This window comes from Rhynchophorus ferrugineus, unplaced genomic scaffold (assembly GCF_030347505.1).
Source record: "Rhynchophorus ferrugineus isolate W39M unplaced genomic scaffold, kcgeb_rfMv2 rfM9, whole genome shotgun sequence".
In the NCBI taxonomy this organism is placed as follows: domain Eukaryota; kingdom Metazoa; phylum Arthropoda; class Insecta; order Coleoptera; family Curculionidae; genus Rhynchophorus; species Rhynchophorus ferrugineus.
The window spans coordinates 35368091-35383559 of NW_027472588.1; the positions used below are offsets into that span (position 1 = coordinate 35368091).

General features: G+C 34.2%; 1 protein-coding gene across 1 annotated transcript in view; it reads left to right on the forward strand.

Annotated features, from left to right (window-relative positions):
* Positions 1-1287: 1287 nt before the first annotated feature.
* LOC143202044 (uncharacterized) overlaps positions 1288-15469 on the forward strand; it is a 30985-nt gene continuing 16803 nt past the window's right edge. Inside the window, exons 1-2 of the mRNA XM_076413309.1 lie at positions 1288-1752; positions 2095-2311. Coding sequence (XP_076269424.1) covers positions 1333-1752; positions 2095-2311 — 637 coding nt within the window. The 5' untranslated portion in view covers positions 1288-1332. The remainder of the gene's footprint in view (positions 1753-2094; positions 2312-15469) is intronic.

Here is a 15469-nt window from a genome sequence, read left to right on the forward strand (position 1 = left end):
TATTTTTTTCAGCTAGTTCTGATCATTTTGATCGCTGGAATACTCAAAGAAAAGCTCACAGCCTTTTGTCCCTAGACCAGTTACTGCATTTTGTTTTGTTTTTTATCTTTAATTGTTGAATTAAGGTTACTTCACCATAAATGTGACGAGGCTAAGTTATTGGTTTTTAAACGCTAAAATAAAATACAATTTATTATTTAACTATTATTAAGTTTATAAATCATTATAGATGTAAATTTAATGCAAAACCTACAACAAAAAACAACTAATCGATTGACAAGTTCTCAACATACTGTCTACCATAAATTCATATTGAAACCACGCGAAAACATGATTCGCATTATGTGTATGCGAACCTAAGGTTATTTCTCGACAGCTTGGTGGCCCAGTGGTAACGGCGATTGGTCGGTCCTGCTACTGTTGCGATAGCCGCGGGTTGGAGTCCTGCTGAGGCATGGCCGTAAATTTATGTTTGTGATTGTTTAATATTTGTGATTGTCCTAGGTGAGAGTGTAAAGCCCGACAAGGAAAATGATCCCAGTCACGCCACTAACCAGGCTGGGTAAGACCGGATATCTTCTGGGATGATTTCTTGAACAAGTTGGTCACTCGCCAGTCGGTAGGCTTAATGCTGAGGACCGTAGTTCAGAGCCCACGTTAAACTGTAGGTCCAGTCCAGATAAACCAATAGTTGATAAAAGGAGTCTTTAAAATATATTTAAAAAAAGTTTATTTTTCCATTTCTCTTACTATTATCCGAAACTAGTATTTTTATGTTTAGATATTATTCTACAATGTAAAGGTATTATAAATTCAACATCAAAACCTAAAAATTACTGCATTTTGAATTATATTTAAAAAATAAATAATATCTAAACACATTCGGTTAGTTAAAATTGTAATCTGACAAACGGCCGCCGTTCGTTTGTCAGACGTATGCAAAATTCTTTAATGCAATAGTGTCAAAAGTTCTAACACCTACCTATAAATGATTGTTGCTGTATAATTAACTGTAGTTTTCAGATATACTATAATGTTAAAATAAATGATATTTGATAACATTTTCATTCAATTATTTTATTTAGATTAGAATTTTCTTATATGTTAAAGCCAAACTGACCTAAAACTCAGAGTTGATGCGACAACGTTGCCATGTTTCGATGTCACAAATATCCATGACGCACTACTAAAAAAAACTTTGAATAGACTATATATATATTACTCTATGGTATATATATATCACATTGACATAAATACAAAATAACCTCAAATAGTTAGATAATCAATGACAACTGTCAAATATCTCGTTAAATTTTTAGTATTGCACTCAAAATGGACTCCAGTACTAAACTGATACGCTTACCAGAACCCCAAAATCTTAACGTACATCGCTGGACGGCAGAAGAAATAGGGTTTCAAAGAAAAAATCGAATATTTTTAGAAATCCGTGATTTAAGTTTAACTCTAGAGGAAGTATTCATGTACAAACTTGAAAAATCGGTATTTGGTACTTTTCTGAAGGAATTGAACACCGTGGAGGCTCAAGAAAACTTTGTAAAAGAAAACAAACTGGCGATACTCAATTGGCAACTAAAAAGATACAATAAACATGATTTAGATGTAATTGAAGACCGAAATAACATAATGGAAAATTATCAAGAACTAATTACTAAAGCTATTAATTGTTCTAGTCCCGTAGACTTTGCTTGGTTAGAAGAAAATATTAAGTCTTTATATCTCAATTCATGTTTTGTAAGTTCGTCTAGTAATATAACAGTTAACGGTTAATTATCTAAGTTAATGATATGTCTGCTTTTTTACTGTCTCGTTTCAAGCTAGAGAACGAACAAAAACATTACAAATTGATTAAAAAAGCGTATCCTTGAGATAGAAAACATAATAACTTTAGTAACATAAGACTACATATCAAAATACGTAAAGCCAATTATGTTCGTTAAATTTAAAGAAATACTTTTAGATATTTTTTTTTAAATTTCGATTAAATTTAATTCCAAACAAAAAAATCATTATTTCTAAATTATCATAATGTAACAAAGGAAAGCGAATATATGTTTTGTTTTTTATTGTTTTTAGGTAAAAACCGTTGATGATACTCTTAGAAATTATCGTTATTTGCAAGTATTGACCCTTTGCGGTAACTTCATCGAGGACATCAGTGGTTCTATGCTGCCAAGGAACTTAAAGTTTATAGAATTATTTGACAATATGATCAGTAATGTTTCAAATTTAGTTCGAAAATTACCCAAAGGATTGTTGCATTTGGGATTGGGCAGAAACCGACTTACTGACGGTATGATTTACTTACATTTTTTATTATATTCCAACGAATTGATTATTGAGCAGCACAGCTGAAAGTCTGCGTCAATTAATATTTTATTTACTTGTTCAAAACAAAAATGTATTGAGGCAAGTTATAATTATTTTTCTAATGTTATTGTGAATATTGTGGAATGGATAATTAAAACAAATAAATTGTATGATACCAAAGAGTGATACTTTAAAGAACAGCAACAAATTATTTAAATGTATTATATATATATATATATATATATATATATATATATATATATCAAAATTACTTCTGTGCTCTTATTAAGGTAAAATCGAGGAGTTAAAAAGATAGTTTAAGGATCTATTAACAATATAATAAAAGAAGCATGATAATCTCTTGTCTTTAAAATTAAACTCATCTTGTTGGTCTACAATTTGTATTATTTTATTCTGTATTAATGTAGTTTTTAACATCCTTGTTGAAAAGGTTATCTTAACCAATATACATTTGTTTCAACCAAATAAACCCTTTCAAAATAATTAAGTTTTTAATTGATAGAGTAGCCATTAACTTTTTAAAGAGTAACAAACGCATTTCATGTAATATAATATTTACCTTTAAAGTAATTTTACCATCGCATAATTTGGACACATTTTGGTTTTAAAATGTTGGTAGTTGTTTCATGATTTCTTCTGTTGTATTCCTGTAAATAGCAGTATATATCAACACAAATGCTCTATATAACTAAATGTATACGTACAAGTTAAAAGAATGCTAAGTCACACACACACATCCTTAATCTAGCTCACTTGGGTTTTTTTCCAAGGAAAACGACGTCTGGTTTTTTATTTCCACACATACACTGAATATAAAGTACTTTTGAGAATGAAGGTACATTATAATCAAATAATAGTGATTATAATTAAGACACAAAAATGCTGATCGTACTGTATGTAAGACACACAAAAATGGTGCCATAAACAAACTGAAACAAACAATCGCGGATTAGAAATGAGCCAAACAAATGCTTTTGTAGGCCAATTCAAATTTTCAAAAAAAAGTGGTTTCAGGGCCAGCACCACACGGACCACACAAAATATCAGAAAAAATCTAACATCAACACACCAGTTTGGGTTTTTTAACAAGCATTCAACAATTGATTAGGTTCACAGAATAATAGATGTTATTGCAAAAGCCTACGAAAGTAAAAAAGTATGCTCAGCTATATTTTTAGATGTAGCGCAAGCCTTCGATAAGGTTTGGCATGAAGGCCTTGATCATAAACTGCAGAAAATGCTACCAAAACAAAACACTGAACTATTATAATCCTACATTACAATCAGAATATTTACAGTCAAAAAAGTAGAAGCTTACTCTACAATAAAAGAAGCTAAAGCAGGTGTACCACAAGGAAGTGTACTGGGACCAATGCTTTATCTACTCTGCACTTGTGATTTATCACAAATGGAGAATATTACGATGGCTACATTTGCGGATAATACTGCGATTATAGCTGTCGGTGAAGTGAACAGGCAAGTGACAATATAACTAATTGGACACAAATTTAGAAAATAAGAATTAATGAAAGTAAATCTGTACATGTGCAGTTCACGTATAAATAGACCATACAAGCAGCAATAACATTAAATAATAATATCATTACATATAGCAACAACGCTATATATCGCGAAATGAAACTTGATACAAACTTCTCTGGAGGGAACACATAAAGAAGAAAAGAAAAATTATCAGTACATAATAAATTGCTATTATAAAAGCAAATACTGAAACCTATATAGACATACGGAGTTTAATTATGGGGATGTTCTGCAAAGAACGATGTAAATAAAATACAAATTTTTGCAGAATAAAGTCCTGAGAGATATTTTGGTCGTACCCAAATACTATAGGACTGATTACCTACATTGAGACCTTCATATAATCACAGTCAGTCAAGAAATTAAAAGGATTGCAAGGGGCTCTGAGGAAAGACTCCATTCTCATGAGAATATTGAAATATTACAGCTTTTGGATATCACCAGATCAGGACACAGACCCAAAAGTATCAAACCATCTGATCTTGTGTAGTGTTGTATAGTGAGGTGCATATAATAGAAAATACAGCAGTGACATGTATGAACATTATTTCACCAGAGTCTGAGATAGGGCCGATGGGTCCTCCTGGTTATATACCTAGATTTAAGTTATCATAAAGACAAATAGTAGGTTAGTCGGAAACGACTAGTAACAATGTAATCAAAGCAAAAAAATTAAAAAAAACTGTTAAATATATTTATTTGCAAATGGGTACTTTAATTATTAACTTAACTCTACTTAATATTTTAAATTAATATTATTATTAATATAATTATAATTATAATAATATTTGAAAGGCAGGACCATAGTTGGGGGTATGTCAGCCGAGCCTAATCTCCCTGTCACCCAGAGGGAATTAATAAAAAAAGACTAATAGCAAAAACACAAAGGATAATTAATATTTCCGAAATTTAAATTAGTGTCGACTGCCGAACAGCACTGGTAAACAATTTTGTTTGCCCGTTCCTTTGGTCATTAATCAACGGCCGAGGCAAAGGGCCGAAATGTTAGAGGCATCGCTCTTAAGCTTTGTGTCAAGTCTAAACAGGCCCATATTGCTTTTCCGGTCAAAATTTCAGTGATTTATACCGCGTCAGGCCTGCCGACACAATTAGAAACATATTAGAACGCCCGCGTATGGGGCGGGTTCTTGACAGGACCGTCCCCGGTCGCCGTATAGAGGGCGCCACTAGGATTGTTCGCTGCGTACGTGCATTGTTTCAGGCTTCTGGCCTTATTGTGCGCGTCTCTATAGGTTACTACAAGATAAATGAGCTTTTTGTTCCATTTTCGGTCATTATATGTTCTTGTAATATTGATGAGCGTATTAATATGTGAGCCTCTATGACCGATTGTTACTCTACAATTTAAAATATTTGAAAACAAAGCGTTCAAAGAGATTGTCGCTGGTGCTGATCGCTTAATCTCTTAATGCATTATAACGAAAATGATTTATTTCATAAAATGTGATGACCGCAAGTGGTAAGGAGGTCATCGATCAAAACCGCACTAATGTCGTCGGTTAGTGTATGAAATATATATGAATAAACGACTTTAGAAAAGCGTCAAAGAGATGCAAAGGGAATCCGAATGTACTTTTTCCCCAATCTAAATTTATCTGAAAATTTGCTGAGTCATTACAGTCATTTGCAGTGTTTTTTCCTTTTCCCTTATCAATTTGGGTATCAATAAGACATACGCTTGTAGAGCAACACTTTTTGAAGTAGTTAGAAAAGAGTTAAATGATTTTCCTCAAAGAACAGACAGCTTTCTTGGGATATCATTGATGAATTGCCTGGAAAATGGGCGAGATTTATAGAATCAAATGGCCAATGCCTTGAATAAATAATGTTTTCCATTCTCTTCAAATTGATGTATTTTTCTCGAAAACAAAAACAGTAATGGTTTTCAGGTACACCTAGTATATTTTAGTCTTTTCAATGATGTCTGTCGTACAGAATCACTTAACCAATTGTTGAAAGTCTGCTAATAAACCAAAATTGCTGTATTGGCATTAGGTCTTTCCTCTATACAATCTTATACGTGGTGGTTGAAAAGAGGGCACTATATACAACACCACTGGTATGTTGTTTAATTTCAGCTATGAACAACAATGAAATGCGACTGAGTAAATGACTAGAGTAAATTAAAATAAAGATCGGACGGTGTTTCCGCCAATAACCCGCGTCAAAAAAAAACGAAAATTCGTCGCATTAGCTAGGCGACCTCCCAAACAAAACTCGAACGACGACACAGGCCCGCCGCGCCGCTGTATAAATATTAATTATAAAAAGCCGCGAGAACGTAAACACCGTCATTATATCAAATGTCAGCCGGTCGGACGGACACAGCGCGCGAATAAAAAAAAACAACCATCGGGAAAGGAAAAAACGCGCGGCTCGCATTCGGTTTTATGCAGCGCGCCGAGTGCCGATGGACCGTGCTGAGGCTGACAAAACGAGATAAAAGTCGAAACAACCCCTTCGTGGGGCCGCAATAATTAATAATGCGGCCTGTGGCGCCATTAAATCATGGCCCTGTTTATATACCGGGCGGGGTAGGTGAGGTGGGGGAGCGGGGCGATGTAGCAGCGACCGGGGCTAATAGGTCGACGTGACATAAATGCATTTTTCTCATTTCCGCTTTTGGGATTCGTTGTGATACTCCTTTTTTAATACAATTTAATAGAGAGGGGAGTATGTCTTCACGCGTTTTTGGCCTTTTTTAATTTATTTTAAAATCTCCTTTTACCAACTATGGGTTCTGGACTGGACTGGACCTAATGTTTAACGTGAGCTCTGAACCACGGTCCTCCGCATTAAGCCTACCGACTGGCGAATGGCCAACTTTAGAAATTATCCCAGAAGATCCTGTCTTACCCAGCTTGGTTATTGGCGTGATTGGAATCATTTTCCTTGTCGGATTTTACACTGTTGCCTAGAACAATTACAAATTTTAAACAATCACAAACATAAATTTATGACCATGCCCCAGCAGGATTCGAACCTGGGGTTATCGCAACCGTAGGAGGACCGTCCCATCGCCTTTACCACCGCGCCACCAAGCCGGCGGCCTTGAATTTTGATTTTTGTTTCCTGGGATAGCGGCACGACCAAATTAAAGATATTTTAATTATATCTTATTAGCATTACTTGTATTTTAAATGCAAATGTAGGGCTAATTTTATACGCAGGACTTAAAATATAAATCATATTTAATAAAACAATTCAGTATATTAAATATATAAGAACAGAGATCCCAATAATTTAAATAATAGCCTCTTATAGAACGAATGGCAAAATAAATAAATGCTAATTCTAAACGTGGGAAATCTTCATATCCAGATCATAGTTCTGAAAACGAAGTGAGAATATACCTGAGCAAACAATTTTTAATGACAATGGTAAAATTAAAAGTACACATGAAATATAACAGAGATCGGTGAATATCACGGTAAATACTTCTAATGCGAGGTAATATTGAATTATAAAGGTAATGACGGTTAATATAATGGCAACTAAAAGTAGGGGTAATTAATTATGATAGGGGACCATAGTACTTAACGTGAGCTCCGAACCACTCTCCTCGGTATTGAGCCTACCGACTGGCGAGTGACCAACTTAGAAATTATCCCAGAAGACATCCGGTCTTACTCAGCCTGGATACTGGCGTGACTGGGACCATTTTCCTTGTCGGATTTGGCAGTCGTCTTGCTTAGAACATTCACAGATATTAAACAATCACAAACATACATTTACGACCATGCCCCAGCAGAATTCTGATCATCTACTAGCGCAACTGTAGGTCGACCGTCCTGTCTTCTTTACCACTGTGCTAACCAAGCCGGCTAGGATCATAGTACTGATAAATAATGGTATAAATGTACCAACTAATAAATGTTAAATAAATGTTACTGATAATGGCTGGTATTTATAATATCAATCATAGACAATGACAATGGTAATCAATAATAATGAAGGAATAGCCATGATGGTTAGCAAGAATCTTAGTCCATAGTAAGTAGTAACAATGACGGAAAATCATAACAGAAAACGAACATATATAATATAACACTAGTATCTACCCAAACACTAATAATAATAAATGTCCAATGAGATCAAGGAAACAAGACGCAATCCTGCCAGTAGGGTTAGTGGTATTCGCTATGGTAAAGCTAATATCTCAAATAAATAAATAAATAAGCACTACTCCAAACTCAGATTATGTTATGAACATCAGCTACTTTAGCCATTTTGGACTCAGTTTCTGGTTTATGAAATAGTTATAAATTGTACTTTATAGTTGAACACATAATACTATTTTTCTTTACTTTATTTAATATATAATAATTTAATAAATAAATAAAATATTAATATATAAAAAATATATAAAGATACAGATGAATAAATAATAATTAAAGGATAAAATAGTATAATATATAAAAAATAATAAATGGAGATATAATAAATAATAAAGGGGAATTATAATGATAAAACTGCAATACTTTGTAAACAAACTCACCATTTGATGAAATTCACCGTTGGGTAGCAAAATATACAATAAAATCAAGAGCTTAGTTCACTTTTCATTACCATTAATGAAGTTAAAGCTAATTCCTAAACAGTAAAAGGAAAATACCATTCTTGAACGCTATACAAATACTGTACCTGTACAAATGTTGTTTTGTTTAGCATGTTTTATTCATGAGTCTGTTTGTCTGATATATCTTGCATAATCTGACTGTACTCTGTATTTTTTTTAATACAACTAAAAAGTGTTTTGTATTTTGTATTTTAAATACATGCGAAATAGTAAGAGTGCCTTTTTCACACTGCAATAATGAAAAAGGTATTATAATGTAACAAATTATGAAACAAACATTTTACCTTTAAATTTATTTTTTATCACATTTCTTCACTACTCAAAATCTAATCCAGCACTATTATTTGTGTTTTTAATTTATTATATTTTATTTCAAAACCTTAGAGATCTGGTAACTCACACAAATGAGCAATAAGCAATTTGATCAACTTAATTTGGATTTCTTCAAAGGAAATAACATGTGTAAACTTATGTTGGTATTATATTATATTGAAAATGATATTGTACCTATATCTCAAAATAAATAATGTTTGCTAATATACTCTCTACATCTGATCTAAAATGAACCTCTTTATCAAAATTAATCTTAAACTTCGAAAAAGCGTCATCCAAACAACCAACTCTAGACTAAAATAAAGTAGATAATGAGCTGTCTAAAAAAATGTCTTTAATGTTATTTTGTATTAATACTACACCATAAAGTTTTATTTAGTGGACGCAATGGTGTTTGATGAATTAATTGAGGATTCTGAGTTTCCCAAACCCGACTGTTCTGTTTATTGACTTGGCAATTGAGAAATTTAGATGAAAAATCTTCAATTTCACCTTAGGAATACATTACTGTACTCAACTAGTTGATTAGGATCTCTTAGTATCAATTTTTGGACTAATTTTTAATTATGTACGAGAACATTTTCAAATCAGTTTTCAAAATTCGCCTTAAACTGCGTGCAGAAATGTGTAACTGGGAACCACGTCTTCAAAGTGATGTTTCTGGAAACTCTCCAACACTATCGCACACCAGAGCATTTACGATGATTACGTTGGCGTTACGAGACGTCCGTTGTTTTTTAGCTCTCTGTCTGCTTGTCAGCTGTCGTACCGTACTGTCGAAAATTCGCATGCATACAATAAATTTTGGTTTTATGTGGCACTGGACGAATAGGATAATTTTAACACAATTTCCGCTGATTGGCAATAATAGCAAGATAACCTTCTATAAACATTGTTACTATTTCTGCTCGTTCTTGTAGTGTATATTTATCCATAATAAAATCTGGACGTCTACACAATACAACGATTAAAGCGAAACTGAGCTAAAAGTCACATAAACAAGACAACGCGTGAACAAAATGGTAGAGAGATTTTTGCCCCACTTGTTATATTAATGTAATAAATGTGTTTTTTCTAACCTTCTTGGTATCAAGGAATTTTAGGATAAGTGGTAATATCTGAAGAGGTATTTAAACAAAAACTATTAATTTACTTGAAAATGTTATTTTATTTAACGCAAAGAATAGGCGACGTCTCATCTGTTCACCAAGTTGTAAAAAAACAGATAGCCAGATAGTTTGGACCGTATTACATAACATATACACTATGTTGTAGCTAATCTGTTATTAGCTAGACTTTCGTAATTGACCATTGTTATTTTTAAGATTTGGAAATTGTATATTTGTAAATGAACTCAATCACTATCTTGGAGAAAGAACTATTTCTACCGGAAGTATCAGTTGAACACAATATGTAATAGAAATTGTTATATATTGTTTAAAAAAACTGTAAGGGTGTAGTGTGAAGAATATTTATTACTGGTAATAAATTACTGGTCTTAGATTCTTCATGTGGCACCTCTGGCGGAACACCAAAATGTCAATCATATCCTGCCTTTGTCTTACCTTAACACAAACAGGAGTTTAATATATTAATTAAATTTTAAATGATTAGATAACATAGTGTAGGAATGTTCGTCTGGCCGGTCAGTCGAAATGTGTGGCTGTCGATGCGATTGTTTGTTAGTAGTGTGTGTGTAGTACACTCACTACTATTTTTGGAAGGAATTTACACGACAACTAGAAACACTGGTTGAAGAAATACTTTTTTTAACATTGAATGATACATGTGGTCGATGGGAGAATGGACAGGATATGAGGTTAAGGTAAAGGAAGTACGGTAGCGCTGTAGAAGTGGTACTGTTACAAGGGGGTGGAGAAGAGAAAAGAGAGACGTCATCGTGGTGGTATTTTATAGCCGGGAACCGCATGGTACCAATCCACCGGCGTTGCCAACCTTTGAACTTGCTGTAGGCGAATACGTGGTGGCGTAAAAGGTCGTAGCGGTCGCTACAATGGTATTTAATAGTTTTAATTAAAATGTATTGATAAATTAGAACCATCGTATTAAATCCTATTAGCGATCTCAGTTTTCCCGATTTTAACCTTAAAAAAGAAAAACGAATATCGAACCGCCGATAGAATGAAACGGGGGGATGAAAAAAGGGGCGGTAGGCGCGCCATCGCCGTTCCAAAATTTATGGCTTGGCCACCGGTCACTCCATAATTAGCGTAATTGAGAAATGATGACTAATGACGACGATGTGTGTGTCATTGGCGGGCCTGAAACGAAAACGGTGTTAGCCGTCGCTACCGGCCTCCATTCCCCACATTCCACCCCCTTTCTATTATTTAATATATAAGATAGATCCCCATTTTGTGGGGGAGCGGGTTAATTTTGATTGAATTTTTGTGTTTCGAGAGCGAGGTGTTATTGGAATATGCGAAATAACCATGATTTGTTAGTGAAATATAAATATTGCTCTAATATCAAGTTGATATAAAATTAAAACAATTAACTTATCCAACCTAGTAAGATTATAAATAGTTTTAAAGGATTTTTTTTTATTTAAAGTTCTATTGGGAAAAATTGATACAATGTATTCAAGTATTGTCCATCGATAGTCGCTACTTTTTCCTATCCTTCAAGCAATCTCGAGAGACCGATTTAGCTATCCACGAATCGACACATTTTTTGGTATCCTTATAAGAACTGAAAAACTGCTCAAATAGGTTAGAACTCATATGTTGGAACCAGTAGTAATCAGAAGGAGCAAACTCTGGAGAATACTACCGTTATGGTAGCGCTTCCGATTTTAGTCTTTCCACGTATGTTTTCACGAGTTTTGAAATATGTGATCGACCGTTGTCATACTGAAAAATAATATTGTAGTATCTTTGCTTGTATTCCCGCCGTTTTCGCACAGTGCTCGGCTTCAACGCATCAATGGCATTGAATAGTTATCTCCATTCATCGAGTAATCTTTTCAAATCCTCGTATGTCAAAACTTTGGTCTCAAAATAACTACTTTTAAAATGTCGAAATCAATATTCTCACGTTGAAATCGATGAAGCATGGTTGTTATAACCTTCACCGTTCGGTAAAAAAATTAAATTTCCCGCAAATTGTTATATATTCGATACAAATTTAGAAATTTTCAACGCACTGAAAATAACTTTCTCCACACTTAGACGAAATCACACATACTAGACACACACCCCCATTTCTTTTTTGCAGAAATAACTTTTATTTCGGGTAAAGTAAGTACCTGAATTGTGTCATTTTTTGTCGCTGTTCAACAATTCACCATAACCGTAATAAATTAATAGTGTTTGTATCCGAGACCCAGAATAATAGAAATATATATATATATATATATATATATATATATATATATATATATATATATATATTTCTATTGCTGTTTCTTGTCTCCCTAAGACTGAAGTGTTTGTGGGAGTCCAGGGAAGGTTTACAAGGTGACTGTTAGTTACCACTACCAGATGCAGATCCTCAATTAGCAGGCGTCTTGCTCACTATCTAACAGTGAGTCGAACTATGGTCTGAGAACTGCAAATGCTTCTTCATCAGAGTTACAAATTAGTAATAATATAGCTATAATATCGCCAATGTACGTGAGAAAACCTCCTGCTGGTAAGCACGCGAAAATATTTAATTCACCAGCTATGGAGAAGACCAGCTATTGTTATTGTTGGAGAAAATTCACAAGATTAACATATAGTTCTCCTCCATGATAAATTTCCTAAATTTATTGTATTCTGAAATATCCTCACTATCGAGATGTGTGTTTGTAGGAACTTGTCCATCTGTTAATTTATTGAAACATTTTTTCTCCAGGAATATTCTCGCCGGACATCTCGAGATCGAACCAATAAGACATCGTAGCGTGACTCCGCGTCGTTCCTCCCGAAACTCATCATCCGGCCGATTCCCTGCGTCGTCCCGGGCGAAATAAAAACATTCCCCATGAAACTTTAACTCGGCAATTTCCTAAAACGATTCGTCGTCGCCGCTCCTATTAGTTCCATATGCATAATCGATGGGAGACCGACGTTGAGAAACGGGGCCGGTCATCCAGGACGCCCACGACGCCACCGTCGCCTCCTTGGCATCCCTCCCTCCCGTTTGCCTACTGAAACATTAAGGAATGGCCGGCATAAAAATTGACCGGTTCATTTTCTCTCCACGGAGCCCGTAGCGGACGTCGGTCTCTCTGCATTATTGAGCGTGTCCAGGGGCCGACCTGACCGACCGGCCGTGGGGAAAAATTACGAACGACGAGAAGGTCGGCCACAATTGATACTGAAATAATAAAGACGACATTCAATTGGCGAAAGGACGGATGGCATCGTAAATTTAAATTGTGGCGTTCGGCAGAGGGATGCGGGAGGTAGGTGGGGAGGGGGGCGCCGACGTCGGGAGACTTGTTTTCGTGTCGGACGGCTCGCATCGTCATATTTCTTTCTTCCGGTTTTATTTGGATGGCGCACAGGTCATTTGTCTTGCTTTGTGCGCGTTTTGTTCGAGACGTTCGTAGCGCGGCTGCGAGATATGTTTTGAACGTTTCCGATAATCGAAAAGTGCCATTGCCCAAATTATAAAAGTCGACCCTGTATATCGACGCAAATAAGTTTTAATATCAAAATAAGTGATATAACAGCGACTTACAAACTCTATAAATAAATAAATCTAAATTTAAGAGCGCGAGATCTGGATGTCGAACGACAATTCTGAAATCAAAACAACGTACCTTAGCAGTCAATTCTCTATGAACGTGATGGTCAAAGGTGTGTAATATTGTACCATAGTGTGAAACAGAGCCCGAAACTTTCTTTTATGTCTGCATATGTTTGAAATGGTCGAACTTTATGACATACAAATTAACAAATACAATTTTTAATGATTTTTAAATAGATTTGTTGATCATTTAAATAACAACTTATTTATAAAACTATATTATTACATTAGAAGAAATATACAGAGTAATTTGAGAAATATCAACAAAAATAAAAGTCACTATAAAAATGTTAATACTAATTTTTTATCAAAATATATTAATAAAATACAATACGGGATGTTTAATTAGCGAATTTCTTATTATTTATTTTTTACAAATACCGTCTGAATATTTGCGTATTCACGATCCTAGCCAGTCGGTCTCGCATTCAGACAACCCTTTACACACAGAGTCCCACCAGCTTTAATTAGAACACCAAGTCGAAATAGATAATAATATATTATCTCTATCCCGATACGTAAGTAGCTAGCGTTAATTAAATTTTAATCATTTAACTCTGGTTTCGGCATACATAATAAATCAAAGTTATATTCTAATTAAAGCGCCAGGGCTTAACCCGAAGGTGTGCGAGATATTGATTAATTAGAAATTGGATTTGGGAAGGGCTGGGGTGGACCGGGGATACGATTTAAAGTCGGCCGTGAATGTGTCGTGCACGCTCACGAATTACCGTCTTCGGAATCGGAGTTGGTTTGTTTTAATCGGATTTAAAATCACAATTTTTTTCTTTAAGATTTAGTATAATATTAACAAAGTTATCATGAAAATAACTAATACGAGGTGCAATTATAAAATATAAAATCTATTAAGGTTGTATTGCTACCGTAATCTAACAGAAAAACTTTTACAAAATAAACTAAAAGACACAAATAAAAATTGGGTTATAAGCATCAAGCATCAGTGACTATGATTAGATTCTGTCCAAATTATAATAGACTATATTCACAGCTCACAAGTCCCAGAAACTTCATTTTACGTACTTACACGCTGAACTCCAAAGCTAATGGTGGGAACACAGTTAAATTGTTTATCAAAGCTTGGATGTTTCCTAAATTGAATAGTTTGTAGTTAGGGGTCTTTGAAAACTTTCAATACACCTTTTGTAACCTTACATTATCAGCTGTTAACTTTTGTTCGAAATCTACTTAACTAGACCAAAGGTTGCTTCAAATAACTGATGAAAAATTACCAATCCAACGTCAACCTGTACTCTTTTAATAATAATTAATCTTATTTTTGTTCACCGAATGATTTCAAATGAAAACAGCCTTTTGACCTCCCCAGTATCCTACCAACTACGCCAGTTGTACAATGTGACGGTTTCAAAGCAAAAGCACGTTTACTTTACTTTAAAACGACTTTATTTTACGGGAAGTATTGAACGGCGATAAAAAACGACTCTGAAGATTTAAAGCTATTGTAAGATAAACCAAACCATTATCACTAGTTGCAATCACAGCGTCCATAAGAATATTCAGCGGAGCATAATAAGTAAACATTATTACCAATAAAGAACTAGCAATTGAATATTTAACAGTATCAATACTTACCTCCCTAATGCATTTCACTGGTAAGAACCTACCTCATTCCAGGTCCAGGTTATTGATTAGAAACCATTCTATTCTACATCTATTTCTGACTGACCATGTATTAGCATTGTATCTCTTTTTAAGTGGAATAAAATTAGAAGGAAAATATTGTCTGGTATTATAACCAATTTAAAAACTGCAATGAGCAATACACTGCACGGTAAATTCACTGTTATTTTGGATAGACTATATTTGTAGCCGTAGTTTAGTTATAGAATGATTGACGAATTCATAACT